General features: G+C 37.2%; 1 protein-coding gene across 2 annotated transcripts in view; it reads right to left on the bottom strand.

The window, feature by feature from the left end:
• Window positions 1-5,163: 5,163 nt before the first annotated feature.
• PARP9 (poly(ADP-ribose) polymerase family member 9) overlaps window positions 5,164-18,893 on the bottom strand; it is a 38,715-nt gene continuing 24,985 nt past the window's right edge. The window contains exons 8-10 of one of the 2 annotated variants that reach the window (XM_077118151.1): window positions 17,810-17,949; window positions 17,019-17,193; window positions 5,164-11,051 (exon numbers count right to left, since the gene is read on the bottom strand). In XM_077118151.1, the coding sequence (XP_076974266.1) occupies window positions 10,750-11,051; window positions 17,019-17,193; window positions 17,810-17,949 (617 nt within the window). In that variant the 3' untranslated portion in view covers window positions 5,164-10,749. The remainder of the gene's footprint in view (window positions 11,052-17,018; window positions 17,194-17,809; window positions 17,950-18,893) is intronic. The other variant, XM_077118149.1, reaches the window with a different exon arrangement.

Raw genomic sequence — 18,893 nt, 5'->3', positions numbered from 1 at the left:
TTGAGTTAGATTATGTGCTTCGGAAAATTTAGGTTCTGGACAAAATAAACCTTTCTTCGTTTGGTCTCAAAGAGTAGATGAGGTTCTAAAGTATAGACAATGTCTTCCTTACCCCTGTATTCTGAATTACCTTAATCCTGACCTGATCGGCTTCATTCTAATCTCTAAATACCAGGTTATACATATATAAAACAGCTTCTCAAAATCCAGAAATAGTAATTACCACTCTAGACTAAATGTAACTTCTATAAGAGCTTACAATCTAGACCCCTGTTTCCTTACAAACCTTAATGTTTTTATATTGTGTCCAGTTATTCTCAGTGTTGGTCCAAAACAACAGTATGCTATTGCTAGAAGAATTTCTATATATATTTTAATTTTACAAAAGTATCATACATATATGGTCTTACATAAACTACTATCTCTTGTACTATATCTTTTTGCATTTTGAGAAACTGAAAAATTATAGAACACTTTTGCTATTACAAATAATGCTGCTATGAACATTCTTATACATCCCTACTTATGTACAAGGAAAGTACCAGATCCTAGAATATTACGTCTTTAACTTTATTAGATGTGTTATACAGAATTCTGAGGTGGTCCCCAATTACTCCAGCTCCTGGTGTTGCCTTTTATAATCCTCAGGTTTTGAGTGAGAACCAGACAAAGATGATGGGATGTCACTCCTGTGATTACATTTCACTGTGTAACACTTTGCCTTAGCAGATTGCTTGAGACTTTCCTGCTGGCCTTAAAGAAACAATCTGCACTGCCATGGAGAAGACCACATAGCAGGGACCCAGGTCACTGGGTCCTCAGGGAAGCCTCCAGCTGGCAACCAGTAAGAAGCTGGAGACCTCATTCATACAACCACAAGGAAATGAGTTCCGCAAACAACCTGAGCGCTTGAAAGCAGATTCTTCACTGGTCAAGCCTTCAGATGAAAACACAATCAAGCCATCACTTTGACTGCAACCTTGAGGGACCCTCAGCAGAGGACTCAGCTAAGCTGCATATGGACTTCTGATATACAAAAACTGTGAAATAATAAATGTGTTTAAGCCACTAAATTTGTGGCAGTTTGATACACAGCAGTAGAAAACAAATGCATTAGGTATTGCTGGATTATTTCACAGTGTGGTTGTACCAATTTATACTCCCACAAGCAATATATGATTGTCTATGATTGTCTTTTCTACACATTCTTGCTGACACTAGCAAATGTCTATTTTTATTTTTGCCAATCTGATGGCAGAATAAATAATACATTTGTGTTATTACTATAACATAAAAACATGAAAAATAGTTGCTTCCTTTAAATTATGTGCTACTTTGCTATATGAATGCTATTTAAAAAATAGCAATAGGACTAGTTAAATGTAGTAACTAGAAGGGCTAATTAAGTAAATAATATATGTGACAAAAATATAACAATTTTTATAGTTTGTCCTATTGTATAGCAATTTAATTCTTTATTGCTTATTTAAATTTTGTAGGTATATTATTATGTATTCTTAATATATATAAGTGTAATACTTTTAAAAAGAGTGTAAATATAATAGAGCTAATTTAACAGATATTACCTATATTTAATAAAAAATAACAATGGCATGTTTCTATCCCATGAGGCAGTGGGATATTTTTGCTCTTTCTGTTTTCTTTTCCATTAATACTTCTCTGAACTGCTCAGAGCCTTTAGGACATCATTATTTTCTTTTATGTATCAGTAAAACTGAATACAGTCAAATGAAAAATTTTGACTTGCAGCTCTTCTCTAATGGCTACATTGTACTGATTCTGATGTCAAGACAGCAAGCTAAATATGCTCACCACAAAGGTGTTAGAACACAGAATACTTAGGATTTTACTTACTTATACAGCAGATTTATAAACTTGAAGGAATTAGTCTCCAGCTCTTCAAAATGTTCAGCCACTTTGTATGTAAAAGCTTGCTTTATCAAACCCGATGTTTGTCAATCAGATCCTTTACATCTATAAATTATAAATTAATGTAGCCTATCTGTGTCTAAAATTCCCATCACTCTGAAGGACACTGAATGTCAACCTCTCTTCCCCAGGGAAAATGATTTTGAAGCAAAAAGGTAATCAGAACTTGTAAAATAGAAGCTAAATTCCAAATAAATTTATACTTTTAGTAAAGAAACTTGGAAATTTCTGTTTAACTTGGTTGTCCTTTCCTGGGGACATTTCTTGTTTCCAAAAAAATTAGTCCTTTTTTTTTTTTTGGTTGTATGAATATTTGTCCCATGTAACATTAAACAACTGAGGTGCAGTCATTCCATCTTTTTCTAGGCTCTTGATAGCTTCTTCAAAGATTACCAAACAGTTTTGGAGAACCAGCCTATACATTTCTGTTTTACTGTAATGTGTTTCTCCTTTCTCATCTTCGATGTATTTCCCAATTGGAGCAAGACATTCTTTTTGTTGCACTCTTTGGAAGATACGATTTTATGGCAGGCCAATATTACAACATCTGTTCTGTGGCCAGCAACAATAGCCATCTTGTAGGCACATATTTAAAGAAGCTATACCCTTACATTTCTATGAAGTAAAAAAAAATCTCTTTAAGTATCTCTGCACATTTTGAGGCAACTGAAGTGATCAAAAACTTTCATTATGATAACCTCCATATCACAAGTAAGAAAATCACACTCTCCTTTTAACTTGCAGTGTTGGGTACAACATCTGCAGGACATACAGCAGGTGAGATATTTTCATTTTCTTTGATAATAAATTTAAACACTGAATGGAATTTGCCAAAATTAACATTTGCACTGAAAGCAGATAAATGAACCAAAACTATCTGTATTTTGTTTGATGTTTTTGTGGTTTCACTAAAATCTTAATAGACATCAGGGAGATGATATGAAACTCCATTTTTGAAATCAAGTACCTAAGAACTAGGGGGGACATTTTTTTAACTAAAAAATGTAACTTTACTCAGTTTCATAGAACAATCAAGAGCACCATATAATAATGCACGTTTGTTCGTGTGATAAGCTCAAGTTAATTCAGCAGCCACCAATTTCAACTGAGCATTGTTGTCTTCTGGGAAGACTAAAACCTTTTGACTGATTTGAAGTACCTGGCTGTCTCATCCTGAACTTGTGAGATTCAGTCTCTATACGTGTTTTCATATCCTTCTTTGCCATACCAAACCACAAATTATTTTTTCTGCATATTGTACAGTATGCTTTGTTATTTACCTCCATAATCCAGTTGCATTAACCTTCCATTTGTCATTAACATTAAATAATTGTTGAGTTTGCTTTCTTGGTGATATCTGGGTCATGCTAGTGTTGGTATTATAACAATTCTCATTTTCATTATCTGAACTCTCATAATGTGTTCACAATATTGTTAAAAAATCCATGAACACAAACCACAACAGTTCATCCACAGGAATAGCCAAAGATGAACTGTTAATACTTATGATTACAACTCACTTAAATTTCCCTTAAGTGATCAGTCCCTTGGAGTGATTCAAAAGTGGATGATGATCTGTTTATTATTGTGAACTGCAAATCATGATTGCCAACATCAGTAGTCCAGAGAAAACAGCAACGGTGACTACAAAAGGCAGAAAGTCTGTGCCATATTCATTCGACATTAAAAACAATATTCTTTTGAGCCCCAATTTTTCAGGCCACCATATGGTTTTGTACTTTCCCTATTCTGCACCCATTAAGAAAACCTGGACTTTCTGTGCCCTGGGAGGGTTTCCAGGACATGGGACTTTAGATGCTAAAACTCAGTTGAGGCAATTCAGTAGATCACCATTCCCCCAGATCTCTTTTATCTGGCCAGTACACCCATTTCCCAGCCATTGCGACTGTTGGCTGATAACTCCCTAACTGCCTGCTTCTCTAAAGAATTACCCTAGGCTTAAAAAGAGCCATTTTACTCAAAGACCTCCACCTTGCACTCCCCAGGCCAATAACTGACATAAAGGCTAAAAAGGCCAACCCTTGCCACAGGGTATGATTTATCTTAATGATGCAATTTATACTCCAGTGACTTCCTTAGAATCAGACTGAAACTAGTTGTCAGCTAGGACTCTTGCTTAGCTTTTCCTCCTGCCCTATACTTTCTTCTTTACTCCCATGCTCCAGAGAACACTCCCCACAGAATTATTTGAACAAAAATCTCCAACTCTGCTTCAAGGGAAACTGACCTAGGACAGCATCCAAATTTATTGTTTTCCATTTCCTTACCCAGTTGTTTAAGACCATTTATTGAGATTGGTCCATTGCTTTTCCTGCGACCTACAATTATATCTCTATTATTCAGTATATACATATGAATAAAAATGTGAGAAAAGTATATTGAAAAGTATGAAAATAGTCTCATGATACTCAGAAAATAAAAAAGAGCCAGTGAGCAAAAATTCAGGCTTCAAATAGCAGTTTTGATTTGGGTTAGGAAACCTGAATAAGACATCAATTGTTTTCTTTATCACATTCTGACTTTTAAATGGCATTTAGCTTCTAATTATAGTCACTGAGAAATTTTTAATGAACTATAAAATTATTGACGTCATAAAACCTGCAATGTGAAAAGGTATATCATAAATCTTGCATGAAAAATAATATACGCGTGTATATGTGTGTGTGTGTGTATATATATACATACGTATATATATATATATGTAATAGAGATACATGTATCTTTCAAATTTCCAAACAGCCCAGGTCTGTTTTGAGGCTTTTTATTCCAATCAATTGGCATTCTTGTCTATCCTTGTAGCAATAATACATTATTTTACTGTAGTTGTATAGTAAATCATTATATGTCGTAGATCAGGTCACCTCCACTTTGTTTTTGGTCTTTAAAATTGCCTTAGCTATCCTGGACCCTTCTTTTTTATATAAACGTTAGAATTACCCCATCGATTTCTATTTTAAAAAAACCTTGTCATGATTTTGATTGAAATTGCATTGAATTGATAGATTAATTTGGGGGGTATAGACATCTTTATTAAGACTTCCTCTCAATGGAGGATATGAAGTTTCATGAAATTTCATGAAGTTTTTGTACATCTTTTGTAATATTTATTTCTAGTTAGCTTTTTGTATTTTTGTGGCTGTTGTAAATGCTAACAAAGATTTCATTACATTTACTACCCTTATGTAAAGGAATGCAACTGATTTATATATAATTTCTACTAAAACCTTGCTGAGTGCGCTTAATTCTAATAATTTGTCTCTAGAGTCTCTTGAACTTTCTATAGACAATTATATTGTCTATGATTAATAACAGTTTTATTTCTTCATGTTTAGTCTTTTTTTTTTAATCTGCTGGACAGGATCTGCCATTCTGTACTGAAGGTACGTAATGATAGAGCATTCATTGCCTCATTCCCGATTTTGAAGAGAACGCTTATGTTTTACTGTTAAATATGATGCTTGCCTTAGGTTTTTTATAGATATCTTTTTGTGAATTATCAGATTATTTTTCTTTATCAGTTGGGATGAGCACACCTTTTAATATATTAATATAAGTTACATTAACAGATTTTCTAAAATTTTACTTGCATTTCTGGGATAAGCCCAACTTGATTGTGTTTATTTTTGTATACAAAATGGAATTATATTTGTTAATATTTTGTTTAGGATTCATACATCTATTTTCATAAGTTGACCTATATTTTCTAGTCTTATATCGTTGTCTATTTTTTATATCAAGGTTATAGTAGCCCTGAAAAACAAGGCCATGAGTGTTCATGCTATTTATCTGTTCTCTAGATTTTGTATTAGATTAGAATTATCTGTTCGAAAATTTGGTAGAACTCACTAGTAAAATCATCTTAACCTGTTGCATTTACTTGTTTGCGTGGTAGGTAATAACAATTTCTTTCATATTGGAAATTTCAGTTCTCTATTTTCCAGTCATTTTTGGTAAGTTATATTTTCCTAACTTTCAATTTATTAGCATAGTATTATTACCTTTAAATCTTTGCTTGGTTAAATCTTTCTTTTTATTCCTAAAATTGTCTATTTATGCCTTTTCACATTTTTGATCAGTCTTATCAAAGGTTTGTCAATTTTTTTGATCTTTACAAAAAAACAGCTTATCACTTTATTGCTTCCCTCTACTTTATGGCTTTGTTTCTGTTTCATTATTTCATTTTAATTTTTATTCTCCTTCTTTGAGTTTATTCAGATTTTCTTAAATTGTATTTGGATGCTTGACCATTTATTTTCTCTAACATAACTTCTAAGGTTATAAATAATTTAAGTACTATTTTAGCTTTATTTCACCACTGGTATTAGTGTTTTCATTATCACTTGGTTCTAAATAATAATTTCTGTTTTCGTGACTTCTAAGGTATTTTGAAGTGTGTATCTCATTTCTAAATATATACCTTTTGTCATTGAAGAAATATTTACTTCTATATTTACTTAAAAGGGAAGTGATACTTATTCCCAATATTTTTTCAAACAACCATAAAAACAAATATATGTATTTTTAAGCTATTGTCTTTTATTGATTTCTAAGTAAATTGCATGGTGGATAATGGTCAGAGAAAATAGCCCAATTGAAAATGAGTCCTTGAAACTGCTGAATTTAGAATATAGTCAATTTATTTAAGTGCTCAATATATACTTGAGAACAATATATACTCTAATTTTGGGTACAGGGTCCTAAGTTAGATAAAACTTTGTTCAAATCTATATTCTTACAATTCTTTTTAACTGCATCATCTACTAATTACTAAGAGAGGTGAATTAACTCTAGTGATTTTGTCAGTTTTGCCTGTAATTCTATGTTTTGTTTTATATGGCTTGAGGCTATGTTATTAAATATATACAGGTTTAGAGTTGTATACATTCCTGTCATTATCAGGTAAGCATCTTTATCCCTTGTGACACTCTTTAACTTAAAGTCTATTTTGTCTGAACTTTCTTTTTGTTAGTGTTTGGTAATTAAATTTTTTCCATCTTTTTATTTTCATTGTTTGTATTTTAATGAATTTGTTATGTCTCCTGCAAATAGTATGTACTGTAGTTGGGTTTAAAAAATCTGCCTATGACTTAATTAGCAAGTTTATTCCAAATTACACATATTTTGATCACTGATACATTTGGAATTATTTCTACCATTTTGTGTTCTGTTTTCTCATTTTTTTTTGCTTCTTTCCCCCCACTTCTCTGCCTTTCCTGTCTTTTTTGACCTTTTAATTCCACTTTTTGCCTACTCTTTGGAAGTTATATACTTCATTTCTCTTTTTTAAATGGATGTCCTTAAATTTTGGCCTCCACACTAAATGTAATATCTCTGTTCTCCTCTTGAACAATACAAGGACTTCAAAACACTGTAACTGTAGTCACTACCCTACTATCTAACATGGTTCATTTTTCAGTATTTTATTTTGGTCTTATTTTATTCCCCAAATTAGACAGTCTTATTACTGTTGTTTTATAAAGACAATGATTGCTTAGATTTACCCATATTTATCAATTTCTTTGATCATGCCTCTTTGCAGCTTAGATTTTCCTTTCCTTTTCTCTTCCGGAAATATATCCTTAAAGATTTGTTACTTAAATGAGTCTGTGTTGGTAAACTCAGTTTTTGTTGGTCTGAGAATGTCTTTGCTCAAAAACATTTAAGTAAGTAAAAATTTAAGTAATTATGGAATTCCTTAGAAAATATTATACTAATGTTTCCAGGCTGACATTGTTGCTGTTGAAAAAATTATTTATTCATTATTCCTGCCATAACTGATGACCACCACTTTTGTGGCTTAAAATCACGCAAATGTATTATCTTAGAGTTCTGTAGGGCAGAGGTCTGATTTCACTGGGCTGAAATCAAAGGTCAACAGGCCGCATTCCTTTCCTGAAGCTCAACAATACATTTCATTGCTCATTCAGGTACTGGCAAAATTCAATTCCACACAGTTAAAGGACTGAAGCCTCCATTTCCTTGCTGGCCATCAGGTCCTAGAAGCCTCTCTCTGGTCCTTGCACACAGCACCCTTCATTTCAGAATCAGTCCAGGGCCTCAAATCCTTCTCATGCTGCCTCTCTCTAATCTAGTCAGGAAAGGTTCTCTGCATTTAAGATCACATTATCAGATCGGACCCACTGGATAATCCATTAAATCTTCCCATGTGAAGCATCACCTTAATCCTATCTGTGAAGTCCCTTTTGCCGATTATGGTAACATATTCACAGATTCAGTGGATTAGGGAGTACACAGCTTTAACTTTATTCAGGAGAGGGGAGGATTAGCCTACCTACAAGAAGTATGCCGTCAGTCTAATTGTCAGTCCTTTGTAGATAATTTGACTTTTCTCTCTGGCTCCTTGGAAAACCTTTTTTGGTGGTCCAGTTTCACTATGGTTTCTTGATATGGATTTCTTTTTATTTATCCCTGTGGACATTGTCTCACCTCCATTCTCTTTTGAAATTCCTAGTAAGCAATGCTAGATCTTTCAAATTTGTCCTTTCACATTCAGCTCTGTGCAGCACATACACCTTACATGTGTGTGTGGACACCTTGGCCCCCATGCTCAGCCCCCATTCTGCAGTCATCCTTTGGCCATTCTTGGTGCGGACTTTATACACTGAGGGGTAGAGACCCAAGAAAGAGGCCCAAATGTTTGGGCAGGAAATTTTGGGGTTCTGGATACCAGGTGAGTGGTCTATAATTGATGGGCATGTTCTCTTGGCCCTGTGGACTCCGTGCCTAGTGAGAACAGACACAGCTGGAAAAGGGTTAAAGTGGGGCCCTTCAAGCAAGTGTCCCAAGGCAGGGATCCAAAAGGGGTCCCCTCATTCCCAGGCTCAAGAGGAGTGCTATATAAGACAATAAGCAGCGTCCCTTCAAGAGGGAGAATGCTGTTTCAGGTTAAGACAAGGAGAAGGAGGAAGTATTCTGTGTAAGAGGTTGAAGATATGTGAGAATCAGGAGAGTCTGGAAGTAAACTAGGTAAATATGGTGTGCTGGTTTGAAAGGATGTATGTCCCCTAGAAAAGCCATGTTTTAATCTAAATCCCATTTCATAAAGGCAGCATAATCTCTATTCAATACTGTATGTTTGAAACTGTAATTAGATCATCTCCTGGGAGATGTGATTTAATCAAGAGTGGTTGTTAAGCTGGATTAGGTAACGACATGTCTCCACCCATTTGGGTGGGTCTTAATAAGTTTCTGAAGTCCTATAAAAGAGGAAACTTTTGGAGAATTAAGGAGATTCAGAGAGAGCAGAGAATGCTGCAGCATCACAAAGCAGAGTCCACCAGCCAGCGACCTTTGGAGATGAAGAAGGAAAATGCCTCCCGGGGTGCTTCATGAAACAGGAAACAGGAGAAGAAGCTAGCAGATGATGGCGTGCCAGCCATGTGCCCTTCCAGATGAAAGAAGAACCCTGACTGTGTTCGCCATGTGCCTTCTCACTTGAGAGAGAAACCCTGAACTTCATCAGCCTTGTTGAACCAAGGTATCTTTCCCTGGATGCCTTAGATTGGACATTTCTATAGACTTGCTTTAATTGGGACATTTTCTCAGCCTTAGAACTGAAAACTACCAACTTATTAAATTCCCCTTTTTAAAAGCCATTCTGTTTCTGGTATATTGCATTCCGGCAGCTAGCAAACTAGAGCATACGGATTTGAAAGCAGTCAAGAGAAGCCTAGTGAAATTAGCTGGACTTCACATTCCAAATGGAATAAGTTCAAACTAGAACCCATTCACAGTGGATTCAGCCTTTACAAGAACTATTCTCTCTGCCTAAAGTACTTTTCCCAGTCTGCTCCAAACTTATTGCATCCCTTATTTGTCCATCTAATCCCAACAAATTCTTCAGTTCTTAGTTTCAATTTTATCTTCTTTAGAAGGCCTTACCCCCAACTCCTGATTAATTTAGACTTCTTCCCTTAAATTTTCTACACAACTGGTAATTCCCCTTTTGTTTTACCCAATCACACTTATAGTTAAGTTATCCACATCTGTCTTTCTGATTATTCAGGCTAAAAGCTTTATGAGGCCATTTGTCTTGTCCAGAACCACATCTATACCCAGCACCTAGTAAGGGACTGGAACACATTTAGTGACCAATAAATATTTGATGAATTAATAATTTGGCTTCATAATGCCTGAATGGCATTGCCTGATATGGCTGAATCTAATCAGAATTTCAGCAGAATATCAGCCTTTTCATGTCCTTCCACTTCAAATAATTTAATTTTATACATAATTTTTCAGAACCAGTTATTCAGAAAAAGGTCATTTATTTTGGTATCTAAAGCACTTTATGAGCATCTCTAGAAAATCTACTACCTTGCTGTCCTAATGTGTTACACTATCATCATCTTGGAAAACAAAAGGCTTGGATTATATACTAGAAAAATGTCCTCATTACATGAAAAACTTTTTTGACGTCATCTATAATAAAGGAAATGAAAAGGACACTACCAGAAGAGGAAATGGTCTTAGAGTGTTTTAGTTGGTATTTACCCACCTCAGCCCCAAAAGATGAAGGCAAAGATGAGGCATAAAGATGCTTGTATGTGGCTACTCTTTTCAATAATGTAGTCAGTTTACAAAAATAATCTATAAACCACTCTTCAAAATGTTGGTGGTCAATATTTGATTAGTTGCCCTAAATCAAAGCCATTCCTGTTGTTAAAATTATGTGGAGGTTAATATAAAGAGCTACACTTGGGAATCTCCCCCTAAGGGCTGCCATGGGGCACACATCATCGGTCCTGATGAATAATCCTAAGATCGTGCATGATCCTGGGTGCAAGTCCACAAATATTGGGGCATAGCCTGCATGCCATTAAAAATAACAAAGGTCTCAGGGCTGGAGACACTGTCAACCACACTGTCATGACTCTCTATAGCTCCAGGACTCAATGGTGGGGGGACAAAATTTAACTGATGACCCTGGCAGAAGGAGCCTGTGAGTACTTCAGCCTCAAACACATAGATCAGCTTATCTGTAGCAGACCTTTTCTTGGCCTGGTCTGCTAGGTTTTTGAGGTTCTTGGTGAAGTATATGCCAGCTCCATATTTTGGATCTGATAAAAGAAAAAAAGAAATTAAATGTTTATTATGATCTGGTAAATCATATTGTCTTTTTGAGTACAAAATACGTATTCCCTCTCTAGTCCTCCAAATAATCACTTCCTCCTGGTCTCAAGTCCCTGTGTCCATAACAAAGACATCCAAAATTGTTTCCTTGACACAAGTTATTATGATAATAATATAATAGTTTACACTTAAACATACTATTAGAGTTCATAGAGAAATCTATTATTTTCAAAGCACTTTTACACTGATTATTTTCAATCTGCGATTTAACAAGAAAAATCTGAGATTGTGACTCAAATCAACATTATCAACTAAGCTGCTGACAAAGCATAAGGCGGGAAGGTTCTTTTTCTCTTAGAACAATGCTGACTCCTCAAGCTACAAATGGGGTATCTCTAGAAATCTGGAGAACAGAACTAATGAAATTAGCATCTAATAAGAGAAGGAAGAGTGTCTCCCAAATTCATGAACAGCATATCAAGAAAAATATGGCAAACTAAGGGGAATGCTGAACATACAAAAGCATCAGCGTGCACACTGGATTGTTTAAGAAGAGAGATGCTGGATCTGTGGAATACAGACATTCTGGTATTCTCTACTATGTGGGGATAGGTCTCCAGTTTGCACCATGGCCTGGCAAAATACTCCACAAAGAATCATCACATGCTTTTGAGATAGGGCCATGTTCACCAGGCAATTTTCAACCCATCGGTCATCCTGGGACACCAAGAAGGGAGTGCCCTAGAGTCAGATACAAGTATTCCGACCATTGGAAATGAATATTCTCCATTCTAGTACAAATGCTTGATCTGTCTCATCTTCTCCAGAGTACTAAGAATGGTCAGGAGCGTGAGGGCCAAACTCTAGACCTCAAAGTAATCCCTGTTCAATGCACTCTGTATACCTAAGAGGAGGAAAAAATATTAAATTTTAATATTTTTTCATTCCATTTTCTCATTCCTTTTTTCTTTCTTTCCTTTTGTCTTTCTTTACATTTATTCAGGATTTAAGCAAACACTACTTTATATTTAGGCTCTAGAGCAGCACTGAACAATAGAAATGCAACGTAAGCCATATACCTAACTTTAAATTTTCGAGGAACCAAAATTTAAAAACATAAAAAGAAACAGTTGAAATTAATAATGTTTGTATTTAATCCATTATATACAATATAATATTTCAACATGTAATCAACAGAAAAAGTTAAATAAATAAAGATATTTCCTTTTGAGGTAGGTCTTCAAAACCCACTGTCTATTTTACACTTACAGCACATCTCAGGGCAGATTAGCCACATTTCAAGAGCTCAAAGCCCTTGACTAGTGGCGTTCATATTGACCAGCACAGTTTTAGAGCTTCAACAATGACTAAGCTGCCTCAAACAACAGTATTCTTGAAAACCCTAAAGAGTACCCTGGGTTCTAGCTAAGACTCTATAAATGTTTTTCTTAGTAAGTTTATTTTTCCAGAAACTTAAGGCCTCCAGATTGTTCCAAGGCCATATAAAGCCTGAAACCCAGAGGTACCAGTCTGTCTGAGGACATCAACGAGTTTCATTCCTCCACCCCATAAGGTCAACACCCCTTTCCAGCATCAAGAAGTTAAAATGGTCATTGCCCAAATATCCCTGAAGACCGAGAGAACAATCAAATAAGAGGGAGGAGGTATAGTGCAATTTAATGTGGGAAAATAATAATTTGGGCTAAAAATAAAAGATTTTCTTTCCTCGGAATTTCTTCTTGTGCTTTGTTCCGCCACTCACTGAGTTCTTGCTGCTTATTATGTCAGGGGCAAAAAGGATACTGTTGGGAAGAAAGTCAATTGAATATATATATATATGTATGTATGTATATGTCTATATTCAAGATTATACATACGTATTTATAATTGCTTTTAATATCTTGAAAGGCAGAATTTCAGAGTTAGGCTCTCTGAGACAGAAAAAGGTTTCTGTACACCAAACAACTCAAAGTCTGAAGGATTCAGAGCATTAAGTTTATACCACAAATGACAAAGGAAAGAAAAATACAAGATATTCCAAACGCAGTTTTCTCGCCTCGAGGCAGTTAAAAGTTCTTCCAGCTGGTGCGAAGAGAAGAATCAAAGAGATGCGACTCGGGCTTTTGCAGACTCTGAGAAGAGGCTCATTTCCCTGCCCCCCCCTTGGAGAGAACCCTAGGGGTCAAGATTGGGAAGAACAGAAATCTCAGAAAAACCGGGAGGACTGCTAGAGCAGAAGGGACCACTGCCGGACTCTGCGCGGTGCCACCTGGAGCAGCTCCTGCACCCAGCCTGTAACTGAGTAGAGAGCAGCAGTGGCTGGGGAAGATGTCCAGAACAGGCAAGGACTGCCCTGCAAGACCCTACATCTCAGCTTGGAGTGTTCACATATTCAGAGATTGCCTGTGCCACAAAAGGGGCACAGGCAAGGCCTGGAAAGGGATTCCTTCAGCATGAAGAAGATACAGTGTGGCCTATGTGAAACCTACCTAAGAGCAAAGGGCACCCGAATTTTAAGTACAGGTGAATACTAATGACCCAAGCCCAGGGTGGCTTATCTAGCAGAGGGCATGGGGGCGTGGCACAGAGGACAGACAGGGACCATGAACCAGTCCACCACAGCGCCTCTCCTTCCATCAAAATCCTCTCAGGCAGAAGGTGGGAAGAAGAGGCGAAACATTGCAGGAAGTGAATTTACATCCCCCAAAGACTAAGAAAACCCTTGGGAATGACTGAGTTCATCTCAAGATGGAGTTTTCCATCCCCATGGGCATGGAAGCATGACAGCTGGATACAGTTCAGTTATAGAGCCATTTAAAAAGTCCTACAATTGAGTTTTGTGGGGCTGTAAATTTTTGTACTTGTTATAGATGTAGTAATAAAGAAACAGAGGAAGTACAGGAAAAAAAGAAGGGGAAAGTGTCAAGCAGGAGATGCCATTTGAAGCAAGAATAGAAGTTTACAGAGCTAAAAAGGGTGAGGAAGGCAGGCATTCCAGGTAGACGGGAACAGTGCATTTGAAAACACAGAGACATGATAGCATAAAACCTCTTCAGGGTACTTCTAAGAGTTCATCACTAGAGTATTAAGGAACATGACAAATAATGTGGCTGGTAAAATAGTGTGGGTAAGGCCTTATGTGCTCTGCTAAGTTTTTTTCTGTTTCGTTCTTGTCTTGAAGGCAACTGGGAATACAGATGTTAAGCAAGAATGTAATTGTTTAGTATGATAATTCTGGTGTGATAGGGTGGATTTTAAGGCAGGGAAAGGATCGCAATAGTCAAAGGCAATGGGATTGGCTATAGAAGGTGAAGGAAAGGAAGGAGTGGAGATGGTTTAGGAGACCTAGTAGGCAGATGGTGATGATATTTAGCCAGGTTGGGGATATAAGAAAACAAAGAGCACACTTCTTAGGGAAAAGCATGTGAAAAAAAGAGTTCAATTTAAGGTATGCTGACTTTGAGACTCCTGTAGGTCATTTAGGCAAAGATATCCAAAAAACAATCAGAAATGCAGACCTTCATGGCAGGAGACAGGCAGAGTGGGAACACAGCAAATTTAGAAATCACCATTTTAGAGACAGGAAGGGGGACACTGTAGAGGAAAGAAGAAAGGTTTGCTTCAGAACTCGAAAACATTTGAAGGATAGGTAACAGATGGACTCACATTATGAGGGCAGGAATTCTGTGTGCCCAGCATGGAGCATAGGGACTGGCTCTTAGAATATGCAAAATAAAAACTCATGGAACAAATGAATCCAATAAAAGAAAATGAGAATGTGTTGGGTCCTTCTTGCTGCTTTCAGTCAAATCCTACATGCAAGAGATGAACTCAGAATAGAGCTGGCTGGACTGCAAGCAGAGAGAGAGAGAGAGGGAGAGAGAGAGAGAGAGAGAGAAAAAAGCTTCATTAACAGAGGCCCCCTCTGCCTTTGGGCAGCCATCTAAAATGACCGAGAGTCCCATAATTTGGAACCGTATAGGGTTGAAAAAGCCAAGAGATTTTACACTCCAAGTGAAAACTAAGTAAGAAAACAGTTGATAAACAGCTTCCATGGTTGCTAAGACTGGTGTTCCCTGGCTTTCTCAAGCACTTTCAGTTACGAGTTCTTACCATTCCACAGCAATGAGCCCACTAGCACAGGTCAAATTACGTTACTGTTTTCCCCACTAAGTCTGCTATCTGACTTGCCTCAAGTCATCAGCCCTTTTGCCTTATAAGGGGTCATGGAGATGGGCAGAGCACAAAGGATAGTAGGCAAAAGACCAGAATCTTGAGGCTTAAAGACCATATGGAGATATAAAGACTAAATAAGTCCTGATACCTGCGCTAAGTTTTTAAAGCAATAGTATTGCTGAAGAAACCACAAGGCTGGCTGTCAATAGCCTGAGAGTATTATAACCGCTGAGGCAATCTCTAGATCCCTGGAAGAGCCCCAGCAGGCTGTGGGCTTCTAGAGCATCTTCCCCAGGCCTGCCTTAGAAATAGCCAGCAGGGACAATGCATAAGCAAGATTTTCCCTGAAGGCAAAACAAGGGGCTTCTCCACTCCCAGAACAAAGTGCTCACTATTTCTGTCCAGCAGGATACAGTAAGTGGCTTAGGCCAGTGATTATTGTGTGCTTCCCTTCTCCTTTTCAGAAAGGGAGCTTTCATTGCAGTTTTCCTGCTCCTTCTCATATCACTATATAATGAGTGAGTTGGGGGCGATAACTTACTTTTAAGCTTGAAGATAGAAAGGCTTGCATGGACTGGAGGCTGTTGAGACTGGATGAGACGCTGAGACTGTCTTCCTTGGAAACATGATGTGTATCTTAAATATTTTAGACAGATGTGTATCGATGTTGGCTGGGCAATTAGTAGTGTCTGGCCCAGGATTAAAAAGAGGACACTCACTGGATTTTGGAAATAGGATAGTCATGATTTTAGAGTAGTTTAATAGTCCAGGAAGGAAGGCAGAGACTAGGAGGGAGGGCAGAGACTCCAGTTACAGTGGTTTCAGGAGCAAGTGAAAGTTGTAGATTTTTAAGACTGCCAGTGAAGGGACCATTGACTATCACTTTCCTGGCTACAGGTAAAGACTTCTTGGTAGAGATTCATGTATCTATTTTTTACCCCCTTTGGTATTGTCTATGTTCAATTTTTACACCAATGCTCTCTCTGGGCAAAAAAGATGATTTCTAGACCCTCAGCTTTCTAGAAACCCAGACTATCAGAATTGACTCCACAGTAAGGATAATGCTACATATTTTGAAAAGTAAAGATTAAATGCCACATATTTAATGGACCTGGCAAAACCAAGCTCTATTGCTCAGTACCCCTCTGCACTTACGATTATTACTAAACTTAGCCTCCCTGGCAGAGATCGAAAGCCAGAGTGTTTTCATTGGTGGGTAAAGAGAAAAGGGGATGATATAGCAATTAAGTATGCAATACTTTTGTACAACTAAAAAGAGGCATGAAAGCTCCATATAGAACTTTCATGGCTGAGATGTGTCTTAAGATGTTATTTATTTCAACTGCCTAATTCATTCACTACCAGGCTACAGGAAATGAAGAGATGGGGGAGAAAAGGCCAACTTTATTAAATTCAGGAAAACACCTGTTTAGTTAAGGGATGTGGATGGCTCAGTGGTGCTGATTATTTTGGTAAAAGATAAGTGACAGACTAACAAAAGCTCCAAGATGTTCTCTGCAGATAGAACACAGGAACACAGAAAAGAGAGAAACAGTGAACTGTAGATTTCACACTTTCAATAACATAAAAACCTATCTTCAACAAAAGATAGGAAGGAAAATAAGAACATGACCCTTTCCAAATGACTTAACCTCTATATCTCAGTCGCAAATGAGCCCATCCCCAGAGCAACACATGTTTTAGTGGTGAGCCATCTGCTGACATCTGCTCACTAGCTCCCACATGCACCAGCCCCGGTCATGATGACTGCCACCTACCGCAGGGCACTGAGTACATTCTCTGGAAGCCAACTCTGCATACCACATTGCAGAACTGGTGCGGGACTTGCTGAAACAACCTCTGGCTCACAGGGTTACTATGCGTTCTCCTTTTCATCAGTTTCTTCTTTCTTTCAAAAGCAGTCATGAGAATCACATTCTCTATCTTCTCCACCTGTATAACCCAAGGAAACGAAAAACTGAAAAGGAGACCAGAGACCTGCTACTCAATTTGCCTGTTACACTGCTTCAGATATAAAGATGCTTATGTGCATATTATTTAGCATGCAATTTGCTTTTCATATAAAGTTGCATAGAAGTCTCTCCTGCCGCCAACCCTCTCCTAGTTTGGCTTCTATCTTTTCAAAGCTCTGTCCTTTCTTTGATACATTCATTTTATAAAAATTCATTGAGCCACCACTACGTGCCAGACACTGGGGATGAAGTGGTAAACAACATGGACATAGTCCCTGCCCTCTTAGCAGTTTAGTAAAGAATAAAAATAGGGAAACAGTGACAACACGGTGTGATAAATGCTATTCCGTTTCTTTTATTGTGCTCTAAAACAGGTGGACAGCTTTTTTTTGGATCTTGAATCTACCCTTTTTGTACATTCTGACATTATTTCTACCTCCTGTTTCCTCCCGATGACCTTGTACTTGCCCTTCCCTGCTCTCCATGCAGTTCCAGGTCAATGAGCAGCTACCTACGAGTCATCAGCAGGTGAACTTTTCTTTTGGCCAGAGAACTAAGCTAATGAATAGAAAGAAGAGTCCCTTTATTAGACATACCTTTATAACCTGCAAACCACATTTTTCAAACCGTTTCTTCTGATCCTGAAGTTCCTGGGTCGAAGGCACAAGAACTCTCAGAAAATTAATGCTTTCTTTGATTTCATTCTGGCTTTTTGGTTGCTGGCCAGCCCATTGTCCTAAAAAATGATTAACACAAAATTTGATCTCAATACCTGTGCGAGAGAAAAGATTTGTAAGAACTGAAACAAATTCTAGAAATTTGGAGGAATTTAGCCAGCTTAAATTGTAGCCTCAGACTGCTCAGGACATGCAAGGAGAGCGATGATACCCTGAGAAGTTAAAGGAGAAAGTGGAGGCGTAATCTGTCCTGGGATCATTTGGTTTATGAGGCTGAGGGGATATGAGGAAAAGAAGAGTATTAATATATACCAGACATACATAATCCTGTCATGATGCTATAATTGTGGTGCTCACAGGAAATGTTAGTATTTCTAGTCAGGATATCTATCCACAAAAACAAACAAGCATAACATTAAGGAATGATGGAAAACAATATGACATTTATATAACACTTAGGTTTTCGAAGAGATTTCACATCTGTATCTAATTTGATCATTGCAACATTCCCATCACCACTAAAATAGCATAATTTACAACTAAGGAAATTGAAACTCAGAGAAGTTAAGTGACTTGCCTAATATCACAAGCTAGTAAATGCAGGGCCAAGATTATAAACCTGGCTTTCACCAGTGCTTTCCTTAAGGAGGGCTAAGCAGAGTACTTGAAACATACCACCCAACCAAGAAAAGCAAATTTTGGAGATTAAGGTTATATAACATCATTGTTCTTGTCTTTCCTCCCTCCTTTCCTCGTTCCTTCCCTCTTCCGTGCCCCTCCCTTTTCTCCTTCTTTTTTAAATTCAAGGGACAACCTACTCTTGTCCAAGGGAGCTCCTTATCGGACTAAATATATAGATGGACAAATGGAAACCAAAAAAGGACTAGTTTTTTCTTGGTTTATTTTCCATTTGACTTAGGACAAAATATACTAAAATAACCTATTATCCAGCACATTATCTAATTGAGTGGGCTCAGTTTAATCATGAAAAGCAGGCGATAAA

Source organism: Tamandua tetradactyla, chromosome 10 (genome assembly GCF_023851605.1).
Source record: "Tamandua tetradactyla isolate mTamTet1 chromosome 10, mTamTet1.pri, whole genome shotgun sequence".
In the NCBI taxonomy this organism is placed as follows: domain Eukaryota; kingdom Metazoa; phylum Chordata; class Mammalia; order Pilosa; family Myrmecophagidae; genus Tamandua; species Tamandua tetradactyla.
Note: the sequence above shows the minus strand (reverse complement) of the source record. Positions and strands in the feature narration are given on the sequence as shown.